Source organism: Sus scrofa, chromosome 12 (assembly GCF_054392235.1).
Source record: "Sus scrofa isolate SSC_HxYL_T2T_F1_AM1 chromosome 12, Sscrofa_HxYL_maternal_Yorkshire_Landrace_v2.0, whole genome shotgun sequence".
NCBI classification, from domain to species: Eukaryota; Metazoa; Chordata; class Mammalia; order Artiodactyla; family Suidae; genus Sus; species Sus scrofa.
The window spans coordinates 7,661,200-7,677,543 of record NC_139394.1 but is presented as its reverse complement, the minus strand read 5'-3'; the positions used below and the strand labels follow the sequence as shown (position 1 = coordinate 7,677,543).

Here is a 16,344-nt window from a genome sequence, read left to right as displayed (position 1 = left end):
ATTACCATTTTGGCTCTAACTGGGCATAACATAATCCAAGAGGCTCAGATCTTAAACATGTAAAATAAATCAAACAGTGCATTTCATTTGAAGGCAAGAAAGGTCCACTCACCTATGAATTAAGAAGTCAAAGTCGAATGCTTGACTCTGCAAAACCACAGCAAGGCTGTAAACAAGTGTCTGAGGAGGAGACTGCTTGAGGGTGAAACAGGGTCTGCGGGTGGGGTGGGGTGGGGGGCATTTATCCTCCAGGGAGAAGAATGAACTTTACTTCAGAACTCCAAAAAAAAAAAAAAAAAAGTTTATTTATAAAATACTGACAAGTTTGACCAGACATGGGACTTCTCGTGGTATATATTTCAAATCGATTTGTTACCTTTCATTCAAAAAAATAAACCTGCTAACAAGCTATATGACATATAGATATATATATTTTTTTCTTACAGATAGACACCTGCCATAATGAATACTCTCCCCATACTTTTTCATTATATCTTTTAAATTAAAAAATAAAGATTTGTGTTGGTTTTCGGGTTTTTGTGGGGTTTTTTTGGAATCTGTATGTGTAAAGGTAACACATTGAAATGCTTTTGGTTATTCTTACAGAAACAAAGAGGAGGGCGTGGTCCCCAGGGGGCACCTGTGCTCAGGGTGGTGGCCAAGGTGGCCGCTGGGCAGGACCACACAGAGGCACTCAGGAGGGGCAGCTGCTCTTCAGATGACTGCCCCCCTCCCGCCCTCCAGCCCCTCACCAGCTGTGGGCACCTTCACACGCGCCCTGGGGAGGTGAGGGAAGCCCCTGCCCACAGTGGGCTGCGAAGAGGCTCTGGCACCTTTAAACACTCTGCCCAGGGAGGTGTGGGCAGAGACAGAAGGCCTCCGGTCAGCGTGCGCCGGGCGGGGCAGCCGGAAGTTTCCCTGTTTCCTCTGATTCACGGCAGTGTCAGGTGGGGAGACTGAAGGAGAGGCGGCGGCCTGGGTGTGCAAACTCCCGGGAGCCCCGGGACGAGGGTGCTTCTGGAACCCGGAGCAGCTTTTTGGTTCGTCTTGGCAGTCTGGGTGTGGCGCTGATGCGAACGGGAGGCGGGGCCTGGGAGGGCAAAGGCGGCCCTGGTGCTCCAGGTGCAAGTCGCCAGGTGCAATGGAGGTTTGCCCAGGGCACAGCGAGGCGAAGCCGAAGGAGTCAGGCAGTGAGTGTCCCGATGTGAACCTGCTTCGGGTGGCGTCACAGGGACAGACGGGGCTGCTGCATCACTGGCCCAAGAAACCAAAGCTCAGGGAGGCTCCCGGGACCTGGGAGGGGGGGTGCCACGCGGCCAGATTGGGGGGGGGGCTCCACTGCCCCGGCAGATATGTAAACAAGGGCAAAGAGCTGTCCTCTTAGCAATGGAGTGCTCCACCGCTGGAGACCTGGGCTTCCAGATGTGGCTGGGGGGGGGTGGAAGCACCATCTCCGGTGGAGGGGGGGTTGGACCAAGGGTGGGACGCCCCACTCCCTCAGCCGGGGCCCTGCCTTCCCCTGCCTCTAAGGGTTCTGTTTGCAAGGGCCTCGCCCCACGTGGGAGTGACTCAGGCTGCCTGTGCCTCACACGGGAGGCACATGAGCCCTCCGTGCGTGCTGACACACGAACGACTTGCATCCTGCGTCCATCAGCAGGCAGGTGCGCAAGCCCCGGTGTGTCCGGGCCCCGCCCCACGTGTGCACGTGTGTCAGCCTGGGTGTGAACGAGCCCTTGGGGAGGGGGGGGCGAAGGTTTTAATGCACAAGGTGATTCACGAAAGGCAAAGGGAATGTGGCCTCGTGTGAAATATATTATATACACGTGTGTACACAGCGTTTCTACCCGTCCCTGCTTCCTCCACCCTCATCCTTCCCTGGGCGAAGCAAAAAGAAGTTCTTAATGTCAAACAGGACTGGCTTTAAGTGGTTAAACACACAGCAGATAGAGAAAAGGATGAGGTTGTGTAAAAGAGAGAGAGAAGGACGAGGAGAGAGAAAGCAGCCGCAGTGCCGTCACACTGGGTGGCTGCAGACGCCAGATGCCTACAAGGAACCTCAGGCCTGGGTCCTCCCTTGGGGAAAAGGCTGTGATCCCCTTTAGGGACCCCTTAGTGGAGAAGCTGCTGTTTGGACCCAGGAGCTGGGTCAGCTTGACTTCAGAGCTATCTTCCAGCTTCTCCCCATCATGTATCCTGGGGGTCCTAGTGCCTGTGGAGGAGCCCAGGGTGGGGGTGAACCCTTTCCTCAGGCCCCTGGCCCTGCTTCTATCCCATGCACCTGATCTGGGGCCCGTGGGGAGGGATATAGGCCCTTTCTTTCCTTGGCTTGTTTCCCAAACCCTCCATCCTTCCCCACACCCCCTGGGGCATGGCCCCCAGGGCGGGGCAGCAATGCCTGTGCCTGGCACCCCCAGCGAGCCCTGCCCCACTAAGGGACCCCAAGGTGAACTGAACGTGCCCCAGCCAGGCCACCTCCTCTCCCAGAGGCACTGGTGGGGGTGGGCCGTTTTTTGCAGGGCTGCCTGAGGGCACCCAGGGGCCTGGGACAGTCCAGGGAATTAGCTGGAAAGGCTCCTCCTTAAACCTCTGCGCCCGGAAGGGCTGAGCAGATGGGAAGATCCAGGCCACCAGAAGTGGCTTTTTAAAGAACATTCCTCGGAGCAGATTGCATGTGTGTAAAAGCTCTGCCTCCCATCGGCTATTCTTGTCCCTGGGTCCCATCTGACCTGTCCCCGGGCGGGCCTGGCTGTGCATCTCGGGAGCTTATGTCCGGTTTGGATGGGGCCCCTCCTCGCTCCAAGGCCTGGCAGCCTGAGCCGAGTCTGGAAGAGTTTACTGAGGGTTGGGATGGGCTTTGTAAATTGGGTGTTGGGAGACGTGGCGCACCCCTCTGGGCTCCTGTGCCCCTGGACTTAGTGGGCGGGGGTTTTAGACACAGCTGGGGGTCAAGAACGAGGGGCAAAGAGAGTGAATGTGCTGTGGGCTAGGAGGCCCCAAAGGGATTTCTCTTGGAGAGGCTCTCTGGACCCTTCTCCATGCAAGTGAAAGGGGTGTGTGTGTGTGTGTGTGTGTGTGTGTGTGTGAGAGATGGTGTCTCTCCAGGGACAGGGATGTGGCTGCCATGGGGACGCCTTGCTCCCACCTAGCTCCCCAGCCCCACGCAAGCTGCCCTTCCTTGTCTCAGTAGCTCTCTTTTCCCTCCCCCTTTAAGGAGAGAGACAGGTGGTCCCTGAATTGGAAGAAAGAGGAAAGTCCAAGCTTCCTCCTTCCGGGTCCAGCCTTCCTGCCTTCCACGCAGTTATCCCAGTGATGCTGGGCCAGTGCCCCTACCCCTGTCCCCATGTTTCTCTCTCCCAGTCTGTGCTCAGGAAAGAGAATTCAAGTAAAGGGACAGCTTGGTCAGTGGCGGGGGGGGACCCCCTCCCTCACCCCGAGGGGCTCTCTTCCTCCGATTTCCAACAGAAAAGCATGCTAGGAGTAAGGAGCTAGCTAGGCAAATTCTCCTGCTTGAGCTGGTTTCATTTTCCTAAATAAACCAAATGCTTGGTGGGGATGCTGAGCAAGGGAGGGGGTGGTGGGGGGTAAGGACAGGGCTGGCAGCGCTGCCCAGGGTAGGGTGGGAGGGAGGGGAGCTTTGCCCCCACGGATGCCAATCCTGGCGCAGCACCAGCCAGCAGCGGGCCCAGGGCTCCAGCACAGGTAGGAAGGGGGCGGCCAGCTGGACATCCAGAAGCTTCTTCACCCCCCAGCCACACAGGTCTCATAGCCCTCCAGTCTCTGCCTCCCTCCTGCCCTCCTTCTGCAGGGACCCACTGCATTCCTGCGTTCTCCGCAGCCGCCTCCCCTACTCTGCTCAGACCCCCAAGAGGCAGCGAACCCCGCCATCTCGAAGCCGAGCCGTCCCTGGCCCCTCGTACATCGTTTTGGTTTTCTTCTTCCTCCTTCTCAACACCGGCTTTGCTGGCCCTGGAATCGCTGGAAAAATAAACTCAGGAGGTGAAAAGTTGACTTGGTTTCTTGGTGTTTTTGTTTTCTGGCAGGCGGTGCGGGGAGGGGCGGGAGGGGAGTTGGGTGCTGCTTTTTCCTTTTTCCTCTTCCCACTATGACGACGACATCAAACAAATGATGAAAATCCTGCGATAGGAGCCCGGGAGCCGGGGGCCAGGCTGCTAGGGGGACGGTAGAGGGTGCTCTGCTGACTCGGGGGGTTCGGGGGGTTTTGGGGCGTTGGGGTCCGACTGGCCTTGGGCCGGAAGAGGCTGCCCTGCTGGGCGCTGCTGCTGTTGGAGAGGGGGGTGTGGTCCGGGTCGCCCGGGTCGCTCTCCGTGTAGCTGTAGGCCTGGGCCCGCGAGATCCCCTTCTGCTGGCGTCGCCAGGAGTTGTAATACGTGGGGTCGCTGATGTAGTGGTTGACGAAAGAGTGGGCCTTCTGGTGGCTTGAGTCGACCTCATACTCGCTGTCGCTTCCCTGGGAGGACAGAGAATCAGGGTGTCAGTGGCCCTGGGGGACAGGCCAGCACGGTCAGGGCTGGAAGGCACAGAGAGGCACAGATTCTGCCCAGGGTCTTTGGAGCCCTGGATGGTGGGCACCTGAGCTCCCCCATTGCCAAGGGAGTACAGCACTCTCTTAGATGCCTTCAGGGCACAGAATGGATATGAAGTGTGTACCCCAGTGCTGGCACAGAGCCTGCGGGCTCTTGGTGTGAATCAGAAGACCGGAGTTCTAAGCTTTTTAAAATAATTGAAGGAGGTGTTCTCATCATGGCTCAGCGGAAAGGAATCTGACTAGTATCCATGAGGACACAGGTTCGATCCCTGGACTCGCTCAGTGGGTTAAGGATCGGGCGTTGCTGTGGCTGTGGTGTAGGCCAGTGGCTATAGTTCTGATTAGACCCTAGTCTGGGAACCTCCATATGCCACGGGTGTGGCCCTAAAAAGACCAAAAAATAAAATAATTGAAGTAGAGTTCCCATTGTGGCTCAGCAGGTTAAGAATCTGACCAGTATCCATGAGGATTCAGGTTCGATCCCTGGCTTCACTCAGTGGGTTAAGATCTGGTGTAGCTGTGAGCTGTGGTGCAGGTCGCAGATGCGGCTCATATCTGGCGTTGCAGTGGCTGAGGCATAGGCTGAAGGCTGTAGCTCTGATTTAACCCCTAGCCTGGGAACTTCCATATGCGGCAGGTGCGGCCCTAAAAAGCAAAATAAAATAAAATAAAATAATTGAAGTGAAATTCATGAAAGGTTCACCAGGGTCCAGTGCACGATTCAGTGGCATTCAGTACATTCACAGTGTTGGGCAACCATCACTTCTTTTTTTATTTTTGGGCTGTGCCTGTGGCAGGCAGAAGTTCCCGTACCAGGGGTCGAACCCGAGCGAAAGCAGGGACAACGCCAGATCCTTTAACCACTAAGCTACCAGGGTACTCCATCACTTCTTTTCATTCCAAAACCTTTTCATCATCACCCCGAAGAAAAACCCTGTACTCCCGAAGCAATCACTTCCCATTCCTTCCTCCCCAACCGCCTCCCTACACCCTCACCCCAAGCAGCCACCACCCGACTGTCTGTCTCCATAGATTTACCCATTCTGGACAGTGCCCAGACATGGAATCATACAATATGTGACTTTCACGTCTGGCTCCTTTCATTTCGCATAATGTTTCTGAGAATGAATTCATCATGCCTTTTTACTTTCTGTACTTCTTTTCTTTTTTGCCACACCCATGGCATATGGAGTTCCTGAGCCGGGGTTCAGATCTGACCCACAGTTGTCACCTATGCCACAGCTGTGGCAGTGCTGGAACCTTTAACCCACACGCCAGGCTGGGGATCGAACCCATGATCCTGGTGTTGGGGAGAGGCCACTGATCCCCCTGAATCACAGCGGGAACTCCACAAACTTTTTTCGACAGCAGGCGTGTCCTGATCTCTTGGCCTCCTCATACTCAAATAACAACAAACTTATGTTTTTTTAATTTTTTTGCTTTTTAGGACCGAACTTGCAGCACATGGAGGTTCCCAGGCTAAGGGTATAATCGGAGCTACAGCTGCCAGCCTACACCACAGCCACAGCAATGCCAGATCCAAGCCACGTCTGCGACCTACACTGCAGCTCACGGCAACGCCAGATCCTTAACCTACTGAATAAGGCCAGGGATCGAACCCACAACTTCATGGTTCCTAGTCGGATTCATTTCCGCTGCACCACAACGGGAACGCCAACAAACCCATGTTTTAAAATAGAGGTTCATGCGTGACCTACTGGCTTCCAATCCTGGTCCAGCCCCTGTGTGGCTGGGGACAAAGCCAGGACCAGCTTATAAGAGCTTCAAAGGCTCCTGGTGCTGAACAAACTGCTGGTGCTCACCTGTGTGTGATCTCAAATAAAAGCATCACTCGGTTATAAAATAAGCACACGAAAAATATCAACCAGAGTTCTGAATTTTCACACAATGACTACTCCGAAGTGTGGGGGTGGGGGGGCAGGGGACAGACAAATGAAATTATCCTTAAAACAGCCGATACTCTGGCGTCTTTGGCACGTGTCCCGCCTCTGGGGGAAATCAGGACAAGAGTCAATCTGGGCTGTAAAGTGAAGCAGCATCCGGCTCTGAAGCGCGGAGCTAAAAACATCGTGTCGCCCTTCCCCCACCTCAAGCTCCCAGCAATGTTTTGAAAACTAATAAGACAACAGATGGGAAGGCCTCTAGAACTCTCTGGAAGAGAGGCACTCTGATTTTCGTGAACAGCACACTCCCAATGAATACAGCTCAGCCGACCGTGCACAAGTTGTCTCTTCTCTGCCCCTCGAAAACGTGCTTGAAGGCAGTAGTCATTGATCCTAGCAGCCTAAGCAGAATACACTTTGGAAAAAGCCTGCAGCCCACTGAGCGCGATACACTGTGTCTGGGGTGGTCACGTGCTTTACAGGTAAAGAGAGGTAACGCTGCCCAAAGGGTCTGAGCTGCGGGACAGGGAATGTGCAGTTGTTCGCAGGAACTCAAAGTCCTTCGTGGCATCTACACCTTCGAGAGAAACAGGCGCAAGGCACAGAGCTAAAATGCTGCCCGCTTTGGATCAGGGTCTCCGCAGGAAACACCCTGACTTGCATTCTCAAATTGAAATTTCACACCTCTGTGCCGTAGCACTAGGGCCACAGAGGGAGGGTGGATGAGAAGGTGAGGGTTTTGCCCAAGGAAACGGTGAGCTGGGTCCGAAGGCAGATCTGCCTGGTTTTCCGGAGCCGCCGTGGCTCCGAGTTCGCACGCTCTTGTCTGGAAGGAGAGCCCCTCCGCCCTCCCGTGGGGGTTAAATCCTCCCTGGCTGATCTACTCATTCCTGTTCTCTGCCCCACCCCCCGCCCCCCAGTCTCCTCTCCTCAGCACCCCCCACCCGCAGCAGACACCCCCAGGACCCCAATCGTCTTGGCGGGCAGAGCAGGCAGCCCAAGACAAAGGACAGCCCTCGCGGTTCTCCAGTGACGCAGAGCACACAATACCAGCCCTTTCTTTGCCTGCGGCCCAGCTGCCAGCCCAGGAGGCAACAAAGCCCCCGTCCCCGCCCCCACGGACTGGAAGGTTCCATATGCCAAGAGTGGGGAGGAGGGGGTCAAGGGGAGGGCACCTGATGCCCTGGGCTGCGGTGAGGCAGGCCCAGAGGCAGGAAACGTCCCAGCAGGCTGTGTGGATGCAGGAGGCTCGGGGTCGGGGTCCCTCTGGTCCAAGAGCAGTGAAGGTCTGTGAACGAGGGGGCTGGGGGGTGGGGCCTGCAGGTTTGGTCTCTGGGAGGGCACACCCACCAGCTGGCTGGAATCACTGCTGGAGATTCTAGAACTTGAGTCAGCCCTAGGCCTGGGAGTGAATGAGTCTCCAGTGTGAGAGGGGACAGTGGGCACGGTGGTGAGGTTCAGACTCTGTCCCTTACCAGCCAGGTACGTTTGGACCCAGCACTCAGCCTCTCTCAGCCTCAGTGTCTCTGTCTGTAAAATGGGTCACTCCCTGCAGTTCACAGGATGGCATGAGTGGATGTGTAGAGTAAAAGGTATGATTAGGATGAAGGTGAAGGTGGGTTTGGGTGAGGAGGGGCCTCGAAGCCCCCCTAGGAGGGTCGGGGATGGGGGAGCTGACTCAGGGCTCAGACAGCCCCTGACCTCCCCTCCAAACCTCCCACCCCCAGAGTGAAGGGTGACTGGTAGGCTGGGGAACAGGCCTCTCTGGCCCGGACCAAAGCCCATTTATCCAAATCACCTCCTGCCATCTGCTGACCACCTACTGTGTGCCTGACACCCTGTGGGGGTGGCAATTCTGGTGGAAGCGAGACAGCCAGAGGAGGCGGAGCTGGGAGCCAAAGGAGGCCCTGGTTGCGGGAGGGGCGGGGGTGGGCGTCTGGTCGGCCCCCTCCCCCAGCTCTCCAAGCTGGAGGAGGGGTCCGTGCACACACCACTCTCAGCTCCGGGGCCTCCACCTCCGAGAACATCTGTTTCTTTTCTGGCAGGGGGTGGGGTGAGAAGAAAAGAAAGAAAGCGAGGGGGAACTGGGGCCCCCATCCGGCTTTCAGCTCTCACACAGCCCTCGGTAATTGAATGCAGCTTCCCAGTAACTGGCCCGGCACAAAGCGGGCCTTTCACGGGTAGTCCCTCCAGGCTGCCAGGCAATCAGGCGACGGCTTCAGCTCCCGGGCCTCTGAACAGCTCCTCAAAGCCACTCAATCAGCAATTACCAGAGTTGGGGGGGGGGGTGTCGGGGGCGGGGCACAGACGCCAGGCCTGGAGATGGGAGCGGGGTGGGGGCCATTAGGAGGGAGGGAGGACCCTGGAGAAGGGGCCAGACAAAAGCGAGGAAGCAAAGGAAAACCTTTTGCTTTTCTGATCCTTTCTAGAAGCCGGGAGGGTTGAATCAGGCTCAGCTGGTGATGGGGCTGGTGCCACCCTGGGCTTGAGGACCTGGGTGTTGAGAGCCTGGGGCCAGGCAGGGTGCCCTTATCTTGTTGAATCTCAGGAAGTCTGGCAGGAGTGTGCTGCCCCGTGACAGGTCCCCCCTGCGGGAGCCCCTCCCCCACCGGTCGTCCCAGGGGCTCTCTTTCCAGATCCTTACCCTTGAACCCGAGGCCCCTCCTGCATGGGCTATAGCCTCCCGAGGAGCTCCCTCAGCAGATGCCCCCTTGAGACACAATTTTCTTGGGGGTTCCGGGCGTCCTGAACTAAAACAGCTGGAAATCTCCCGGGAACATCTTTGGAAAAAAGGTCAGTTCAGACACACTGTCACAGAGGCTACCTGTGCCCCGACAGGTCGAGTGACAGCCACTGCGTGCCTGGCCTTAGCTGTCGGTGACGGAGGTCGGGAGTGGGGGTGGGACAGAGAGCGAGGTCAGGGTCAGCGTCAGCCAAGGCTTGACTGTCAGCATCTCCTCTGTGCCAGCAGCTGGGCGAGGTCAGGCTGCAGCAGAGCCAATGGGACTGGAGGTGAATGTTCACCACCTGCACTTTTGAGCTCTATGACCAAGAGGACTTCTCAGAGCCTCCGTTACCCGACCTGTTAAATGGGGTCCCCCTACTGCGTTACATGTCAGATGAGCCTGAATGACCCACAGGGCTTGGCCCGCAGCTTACATGCAGCCTGACATACAACTGCACCTCCTTCTTCCCGGATGTGCTCAGTGCCCCCCCTCCACCCCCACAGTGTCTTTAGTTTGGTACAATCCGGGGCTCCCAGGGCCTCTGTGGGTCACATCACGGAGAAGCAGGACACGGGCCTCACTGAATCTATGCCACCCATAGCCCCCCGGATGGACCGAAGGCAGAACACGGACACAGGATAGATACAACCGTCCACCACCACTCAGCCGACAGAATCTCGCCCCACTCCCTCCTGTGCACCAACCAATCCCATGCCACCTCCTCCAGGAAGCCCTCTGTGCCTCCCAGAGAATGCGACCTTCCTCCAGGACCCCTCGCAGGGCTTTATCTGGCCCTGCACCACAGGAAACAGGAAGCCACTCTCCTCCTGAAGGTAGTTCCTGTGGTGCCACAGGGTTTTAGCAAGAAATGAAAACATGTGATTGTTTATGGACCTGTGGAACGTAACGCACCATAACGGAACATTCACAGGAGTCAGTCTGGCTCAGCGCTGTAGCATGAAAACAGGGCCCGGGAATGTTTGGCGGGTGCAGAACAAAGTGAATAAATGCACAGAGGAAGGAATAAATGCATGGGCTCCACGGAGCGCAAAACCCAGGCTTACCCCTCCCAGCTGCCACGCAGGGCCCAAACTGCGTGTGGCCACAGATGTCACCAAGCCTCTCAGAATGCTCTGGGGGTTAACTGGTGCCATTCTCCAACAACCCTTAGAGCCATTCCTGGCTCCAAAAATGTTCACTATTCTGATCGGGTGTTTAATAAACAGCATGTAAAACCTAACGCGTCCTGTAAATTTCCTTACGCTTTCTCACAGGCTTACTTCTATTATAATGCGCTTAAAGGGGCTGCCCGGGATTATCACCAAGAACTGCATGTTGATCAGAAGAGGCTTGCCCCTGGCATGGAATTTCTTTTCCACTGAGGTTTACTGGCGAGCTAACCCTGTGGTTTTTCTAGCTTGGCTCTTACTTTTCGTCCTTGAAAATGGAGTTGGAACGTGGCCATCCTTTGTTTTCAGAAGTTCCATCAAAACTCAGCCTTTATGTGTCTCCCTGTCTGGAACCCCGTTCTCCTGTATCCCCTTGAGACAAGACACGTCGGAGACACGTGGTCCCCAGGCCCACCCCACCCTGCGCCTTCTGGGGGAGAGCCCCCCCGCCCCCCCCAGTCCCATCATGGCCTTTCCCACCTCGCGTCATGTGTGCTTGTTTATAAGAAACGTTGTGTTTATTACCAAATCATAGGGCAATGGCTGGGCAGATCTCCTCCAGCTTCAGAGGGTGAGTTTTGGGTGGTCTGACTTGGAATATCAATCAGGCGGGATACGCAAACATCACTGTCAAGGGGGCAGGGCGGGGACATCACAGAGACAGCTGGTCCTTCTCCAGCTGGTCCTTCTCCAGAGGAGATGGACTGAAGGGTGTGTGGCTGCTGACTGAAGGGTGTGTGGCAGAAACCCACATGGGCGGGACTACCAGGGCATCCACCTGGAACCCCGAATTGAAAGCACTCCTGGGGACCCGCTGTACCTTCCAGACCCTGGCGTGCAGTCCAGCTGCCTCTCACGGGAGTTAATGTTTGTAACAGGGCATCTGAGGGAGGCCAGCTGCTCTGCCTCCAGTGCTTCCCCCAGGCCCACAGGGAGCCCCTGGGGGGCAGGGCCGTGTCTCCATCATCTTCCCGTCCTCTGAGTGAATGTTGAGAAATCAGAGTCCATTCACCCCTGTGCCCACCGGAGTGGCCCCTCACCTCCCCAGACAGACGCTGTTTAGGCGCAAACTCCAATCTGGCCCAGGGGGCACAGAAGAACAGCCCCTGAACCAGGGACAACTGACCCTGCTTGTCGCTGCAGAATCATGAAGCAGGGTCCTCTTGGTGCCACTTAGGGGCTCAGGGAGGTGGCTCTTTACCAACGGGGAGTGAAAGCGATTCGACTTTTTAACACCGCACAGCTGGGAGTTCACTGGTTGTCTAGTGATCAGGACTCGGTGCTTTCACTGCTATGGCCCGGGTTCAGTCCCCGTTCTGGGGACTGAGGATCCCACATCAAGTTGCTGCATGCCACAGCCAAACAAAACATAAACAAAAAGAAACGAATGTACAGGGCACCAGTGCCCTGGGGCTGGGGGGACACGGGTGACCCATGGCTGAACCTCTCATGTCCTCCTGGGCCCTTCCATCTCTGAAGATGCCATGGCTCTGACAGTAGCCTCCTGGATCTCAGATAACCTGCCATGACCCTAAAACCAACTGCCTGGTTTGCCAGAACAAGTGAGCGAACAGACCCAGATGGTCCTGCCTGCCTTTTCTAGGGCCCCTGGGATGATGACTCTGGCACTGGACGCACTATGGCAACGGCCCTGGAATAGATTATCCTGCTGCGTTGTGTGGGTGAGGGCTGGAGGGCCCCCTTCCCCATCCCAGGGTCAGGAGGAGGTGGGCTGGGATTCAAGCCCAGAGCCACGCCAACCGCAAAGTGCTGCTGATTTTTGGTGAGGGGGGGTCCTCCTCTTCAGAGCAGCCTCTGATGGGTGTAGACAATCACTCCAGTGATCCGAGGTCCAAAGCTGCTAGGGTGCCTTTGTTTGTCTTTTTTTTTTTTTTTTTGGTTTTTTAGTGCCACACCCGCAGCATACGGAGGTTTCCAGGCTAGGGGTTGAATTGGAGCTGGAGCTGCCAGCCTACACCACAGCCACAGCAACATGGGATCCAAACTGCATCTGTGACCTACACCACACAGCTCACGGCAACGCTGGATCCTCAACCCACTGAGTGAGGCCAGGGATCAAACCCGCGTCCTCATGGATACTAGTCAGGTTCGTTACCACTGTGCCACCACAGGAACTCCTAATTATTTATTTTCTAGAAAATCCAGTTATTTATTCTCAAGGCTATTTCATTAGCCAGTTTTGAAAGCCTTTCCAGAAAGGTCTGCTGTGGGGGCGACATCACTGGCTTTGAGACAGGGGTAGGGCCAAGGGACCCATCTGGGAGTTGGGATCCTGGGTTTGTGCGCTCTGCTTGTTGGACCTGAGCCAACACGCTTAAGTGCTCGGAGTCTGTTTCCCCATCAGGAGAATAAAGACGACACTAAGGGCCGCCTGGGAGGGTTGGTGTGAGGCACTTGTGATGCTGAATGCAGCCCTGGGGTGGGGGGGGGCCACTGTCATCAGTGTTACTTTGAAGGGTCTCTTGGAACATCTGAGATCTGAGGCTGGTTAAAAAGGAACAACATAACAACCATGAATCTTTGACTCTCTAGAGTCTGAGTCTTGAGTCTGTTTAGCCCAACTCGCTTCGCCAATGACCCCTTCATGCTTTCAACACATAGGCACGGAGCGCCCACATCCCTGTGCTGTGCAGGCCCCTGGGGATACGGCAGTGAACCGAACTGTCCCAAGTCCCTGCCTTCATGGGACTTAGCTTCATGGGACATTAACCCAGCTCAACCCAACCCAGCCCCCAATCAAACCCTGAACCAGTCCAGACTCTGCACGTCTGGGCTATGGTCCTCTCTTTGGGCATTCTGGAGCCAGGAAGCCTCCTCTCTCTAGGGTACCCGCTCCCTGGAGGGATGACTGGTTGCTATGGAAACAGTGTTCAAGTGATGGGCTTGTTCTGAACAAATGGGACCAACAGCCAAACGGAGGATTCCAGGCGCTCGGGCCACGCTGGGGTAACTTTGGGAGCGGGATGCTCTTGGGAGGGGGATTTTCTTCTCCCAGCAACCTCTTCAAGGCCGAGGGCCCTGGCATGGCCTCAGAGACCAGCTCTGCATCCCATGGCCAGATCATGGAGGTATGGCCACAGAAAGCTCTGGAAACACTGGGCACAACCTCCTGCACGCAGAGGGCTTCCTCCCTGGAAGGCTGGCGCTCAGCTGATGAGGGGAGATTAATAATGCCCTGAGCAGAAGGTCAAGGGAAGCAGAGCAGAGCGTCCAGGGACCATCATGCTGCCCTCTCCGCAGATGGGAGTGGGGCTCAAGCAGCCCATGGGCACAGAGCATCTCTTTATCTTTTTCAATTTTACCTGGGGTGCCTACAAGCCAAAGGTTCATCACCATCTTTGGGGAAAAAGAGAGAAAAATCATGTTTCGGGGAGCACGGCCCCCATACACATGTGGCCGCAGAGTTCAACGCTCATAACAAGATGCTACGACCTCAATCACGAGTCCTCATGTAAACCAGGCGAAGTTGGGGTGTCTTGTCCCTGTCAGCTCTGAGCTGGGGTGCCAGCTGCAGCCACCCTGGCTCTGCCAAGTCCGTCGGTAACCCGGGAGCTGAATAAAACAGCAGCCCGAGGACCTCGGTCCGTGGGCTGTGACCGGATCCCGGGCTTGCTGGCATCTCCTACCCGGCCAATCGCCCCACTCCCTGCTGGCACTTCTTCCTTCTCATCCTCTCCCAGGACCCAGCAGAAAGGTCCAGGGCGTGGGACACAGCGCCCTTTTGCCCTCCTTCCTTGGCAACCACCAGGCTCGGCCAAGGCCGAGGGGGCGGGGGGAGGGGCTGTAACATCACGTCACTGGAACACACTCAATCCCCTCTCCCCAGAGCCTGGGACAGAGTGTCTCTGCGTGGCCCACCTAACGGTAGCCTCTCTAAAGGGCTGTGTCACCCAAAGGCATCGTCCCTTTCTTCATATTAAGAGCTGACCTTTATGAAGTGGCTCCCCTGCAGGAGGCCCCGTGCTAAGCTTCTCTGAGCCTAAATCTCAGCGACCTCTCCTCCCAGAGCCATGGGCCCATTCTACAGGGAGAGAAACTGAGGCTCGAAGATGTCACTTCGTACACCCCTAACGCCTGTGGCTCCTGGGCTGCAGAGCCGGGATCCAACTCAGAGCTGAACCTCCAAAGCTTAAAGCCTCAGTGGGCTACATTGTTCCCCATCCTTGGGGGTCCAGGGTACCCAGCCCTCCGTTTCTGGCGTTCATTCTGACACTGACTCGCTAAGCTCAGCTGCTACGTTGAGCTTGCTCCCTTTGCCTTCACGCTCCCCTGCGGCTGAGCCTGTGGGGAGGCTGCTGCTAGTGCGGAGGCCACGGCTCGGGGGACCCCACTCGCCCAGGGAGCCAAGCCTGAGCAGAGCTTGGGGTGGGGGGGCCGGCCACTGTACGACCTCCGGGGGATTCCTGGGGCCCCTTGCTCTCTCGGGCCCGTGGAGGAAGGGACGGGGCCAGTTCCTAGTCTGGATGGGCGGCGCCCCCCCCCCCACATCTCCGGGGCCCCGCCCCCGTCCCTCACCTGAGAGTCCGAGATCTCCGAGGGCTTCTCGGTCAGGCTGCTGCTCTCGGCGGGGATCAGGTCGTTGTACTTGGCGACGTCCTCATCCGAGTAGTGGAGGCTGCCCGGGCTGGGCCGAGGCGGGGACCTGGAGAGGAGGGGAGAGGCTGAGGCACGCATCCCTCCCAGCAGCCTCCTCCAACCCAGGGAGGCAGAAAGCCCGGAGGCACCTAGATCCACCCCCTCCCGTGCCTGCTCTTCGGACAGGTCTGGGCCTCGGGCTGGAGGCTCCGCCTGGGGATGGGGAGCACAGGACGAGCCCCCCAAACCAGCTCTGGGAAAACGGGGGCTGGGGGAGGCAACACGTTGCTTTTCCAGTTGCGGTTCTAAGACCCCAGGCTGGATCCCTTGGTGGTGAGCGTCTCAAAGCATTTTTGGGCCCTGCTGAGACCTCCTGGATCAGAGTCGCAGGTGAGGTCTGGCTACCCGCCCTGCAGACAGACTCCCCCTGTGACTCTTAAACTCACAGAGTGAGCTTCTGAGAGTAGACACAAGGGTTAGGGGATAAAGGGGACCCATGGTCTCCCCGGCTCTGCCCTGCCCCGCCCTCCACATCTGCTCGGAGACCAGAAATAGGCTAAGTCACACCCCACCTTTGAAAAAGCAGCCCTGGAGGAAGGGGTGCAGGGAGTCGGAGGCCTGAACAAACTCCCAGGACAGGACAGGGCGCCTCGGGTGCTTGGCCTGCTGTGGGGAGCAGAGAGGCGGGGGGCCCGCGGCAGGGAAGGCTGTTGTATTTGTGTCTTCTCAGGGTGGGGCGCATGGGGACCTAACACCCCGTGATGCGCCCAGCCTGCTTTGGGGAGTGTTTCTGGCACTGAGGCCCTGGACCCCAGCCGTTCCGCTCGGGCTGGACGACATGCCCCTCTAAGGTCCGTCTGCTGGCCTGGGAATGTGTCCCCCCAAACCCCCTGCCACCTCCAACCTCTTAACGCTATATCTGCCTTGATTTCCTTCTAACCCGCAAAGTCACATCTTTAAGCTGCTTAAGAATAAAACAGTGGTATTAGCAGCAGCTCCATGCGACAGGCAAACACATGACACTGAGAGGAGGGAGAAGGCGGAGGGCCGGGCACAGGCTGCCTTGTCACCATGCAGGGTGAGTGGGGGGCTGCGAGTCACCGTGGCTGGGTCAGGTCCCCGGAGCCTGGGGCTGGTTTGTGCAAAAGAGATTTGTGTGTAAACACAGCTGTGCAAGGGACACCCGGGGGCCACCGTGTGTGTACACTGTGGGCGTGAGAGGCAGGCGAGGCCAGGCCAGGGGTGAAACGCCCTCTTGTTCCGCGTGGCAGGGCCCTGGAGCCAGTCTGGCGGGGCTGTGGTGGCCCTGCTGGGCCGGCCACTGCGGCCTCAAATGGCTCTTTCTTTGGAAAGCTGGCTGTGGCGGGGGGTGGTGGGGGGAGAGCACGGCCGAGCTGCCCAGC

General features: G+C 57.1%; 1 protein-coding gene across 4 annotated transcripts in view; it reads right to left on the bottom strand.

The window, feature by feature from the left end:
* Positions 1-279: 279 nt before the first annotated feature.
* Positions 280-16,344, bottom strand: part of SDK2 (sidekick cell adhesion molecule 2) — a 287,945-nt gene continuing 271,880 nt past the window's right edge. For all 4 annotated transcript variants that reach the window (XM_084983440.1, XM_084983441.1, XM_084983442.1 and 1 more), the window contains 2 exons: positions 14,882-15,008; positions 280-4,468 (listed from right to left, as the gene is read on the bottom strand). In XM_084983440.1, the coding sequence (XP_084839566.1) occupies positions 4,115-4,468; positions 14,882-15,008 (481 nt within the window). In that variant the 3' untranslated portion in view covers positions 280-4,114. The remainder of the gene's footprint in view (positions 4,469-14,881; positions 15,009-16,344) is intronic.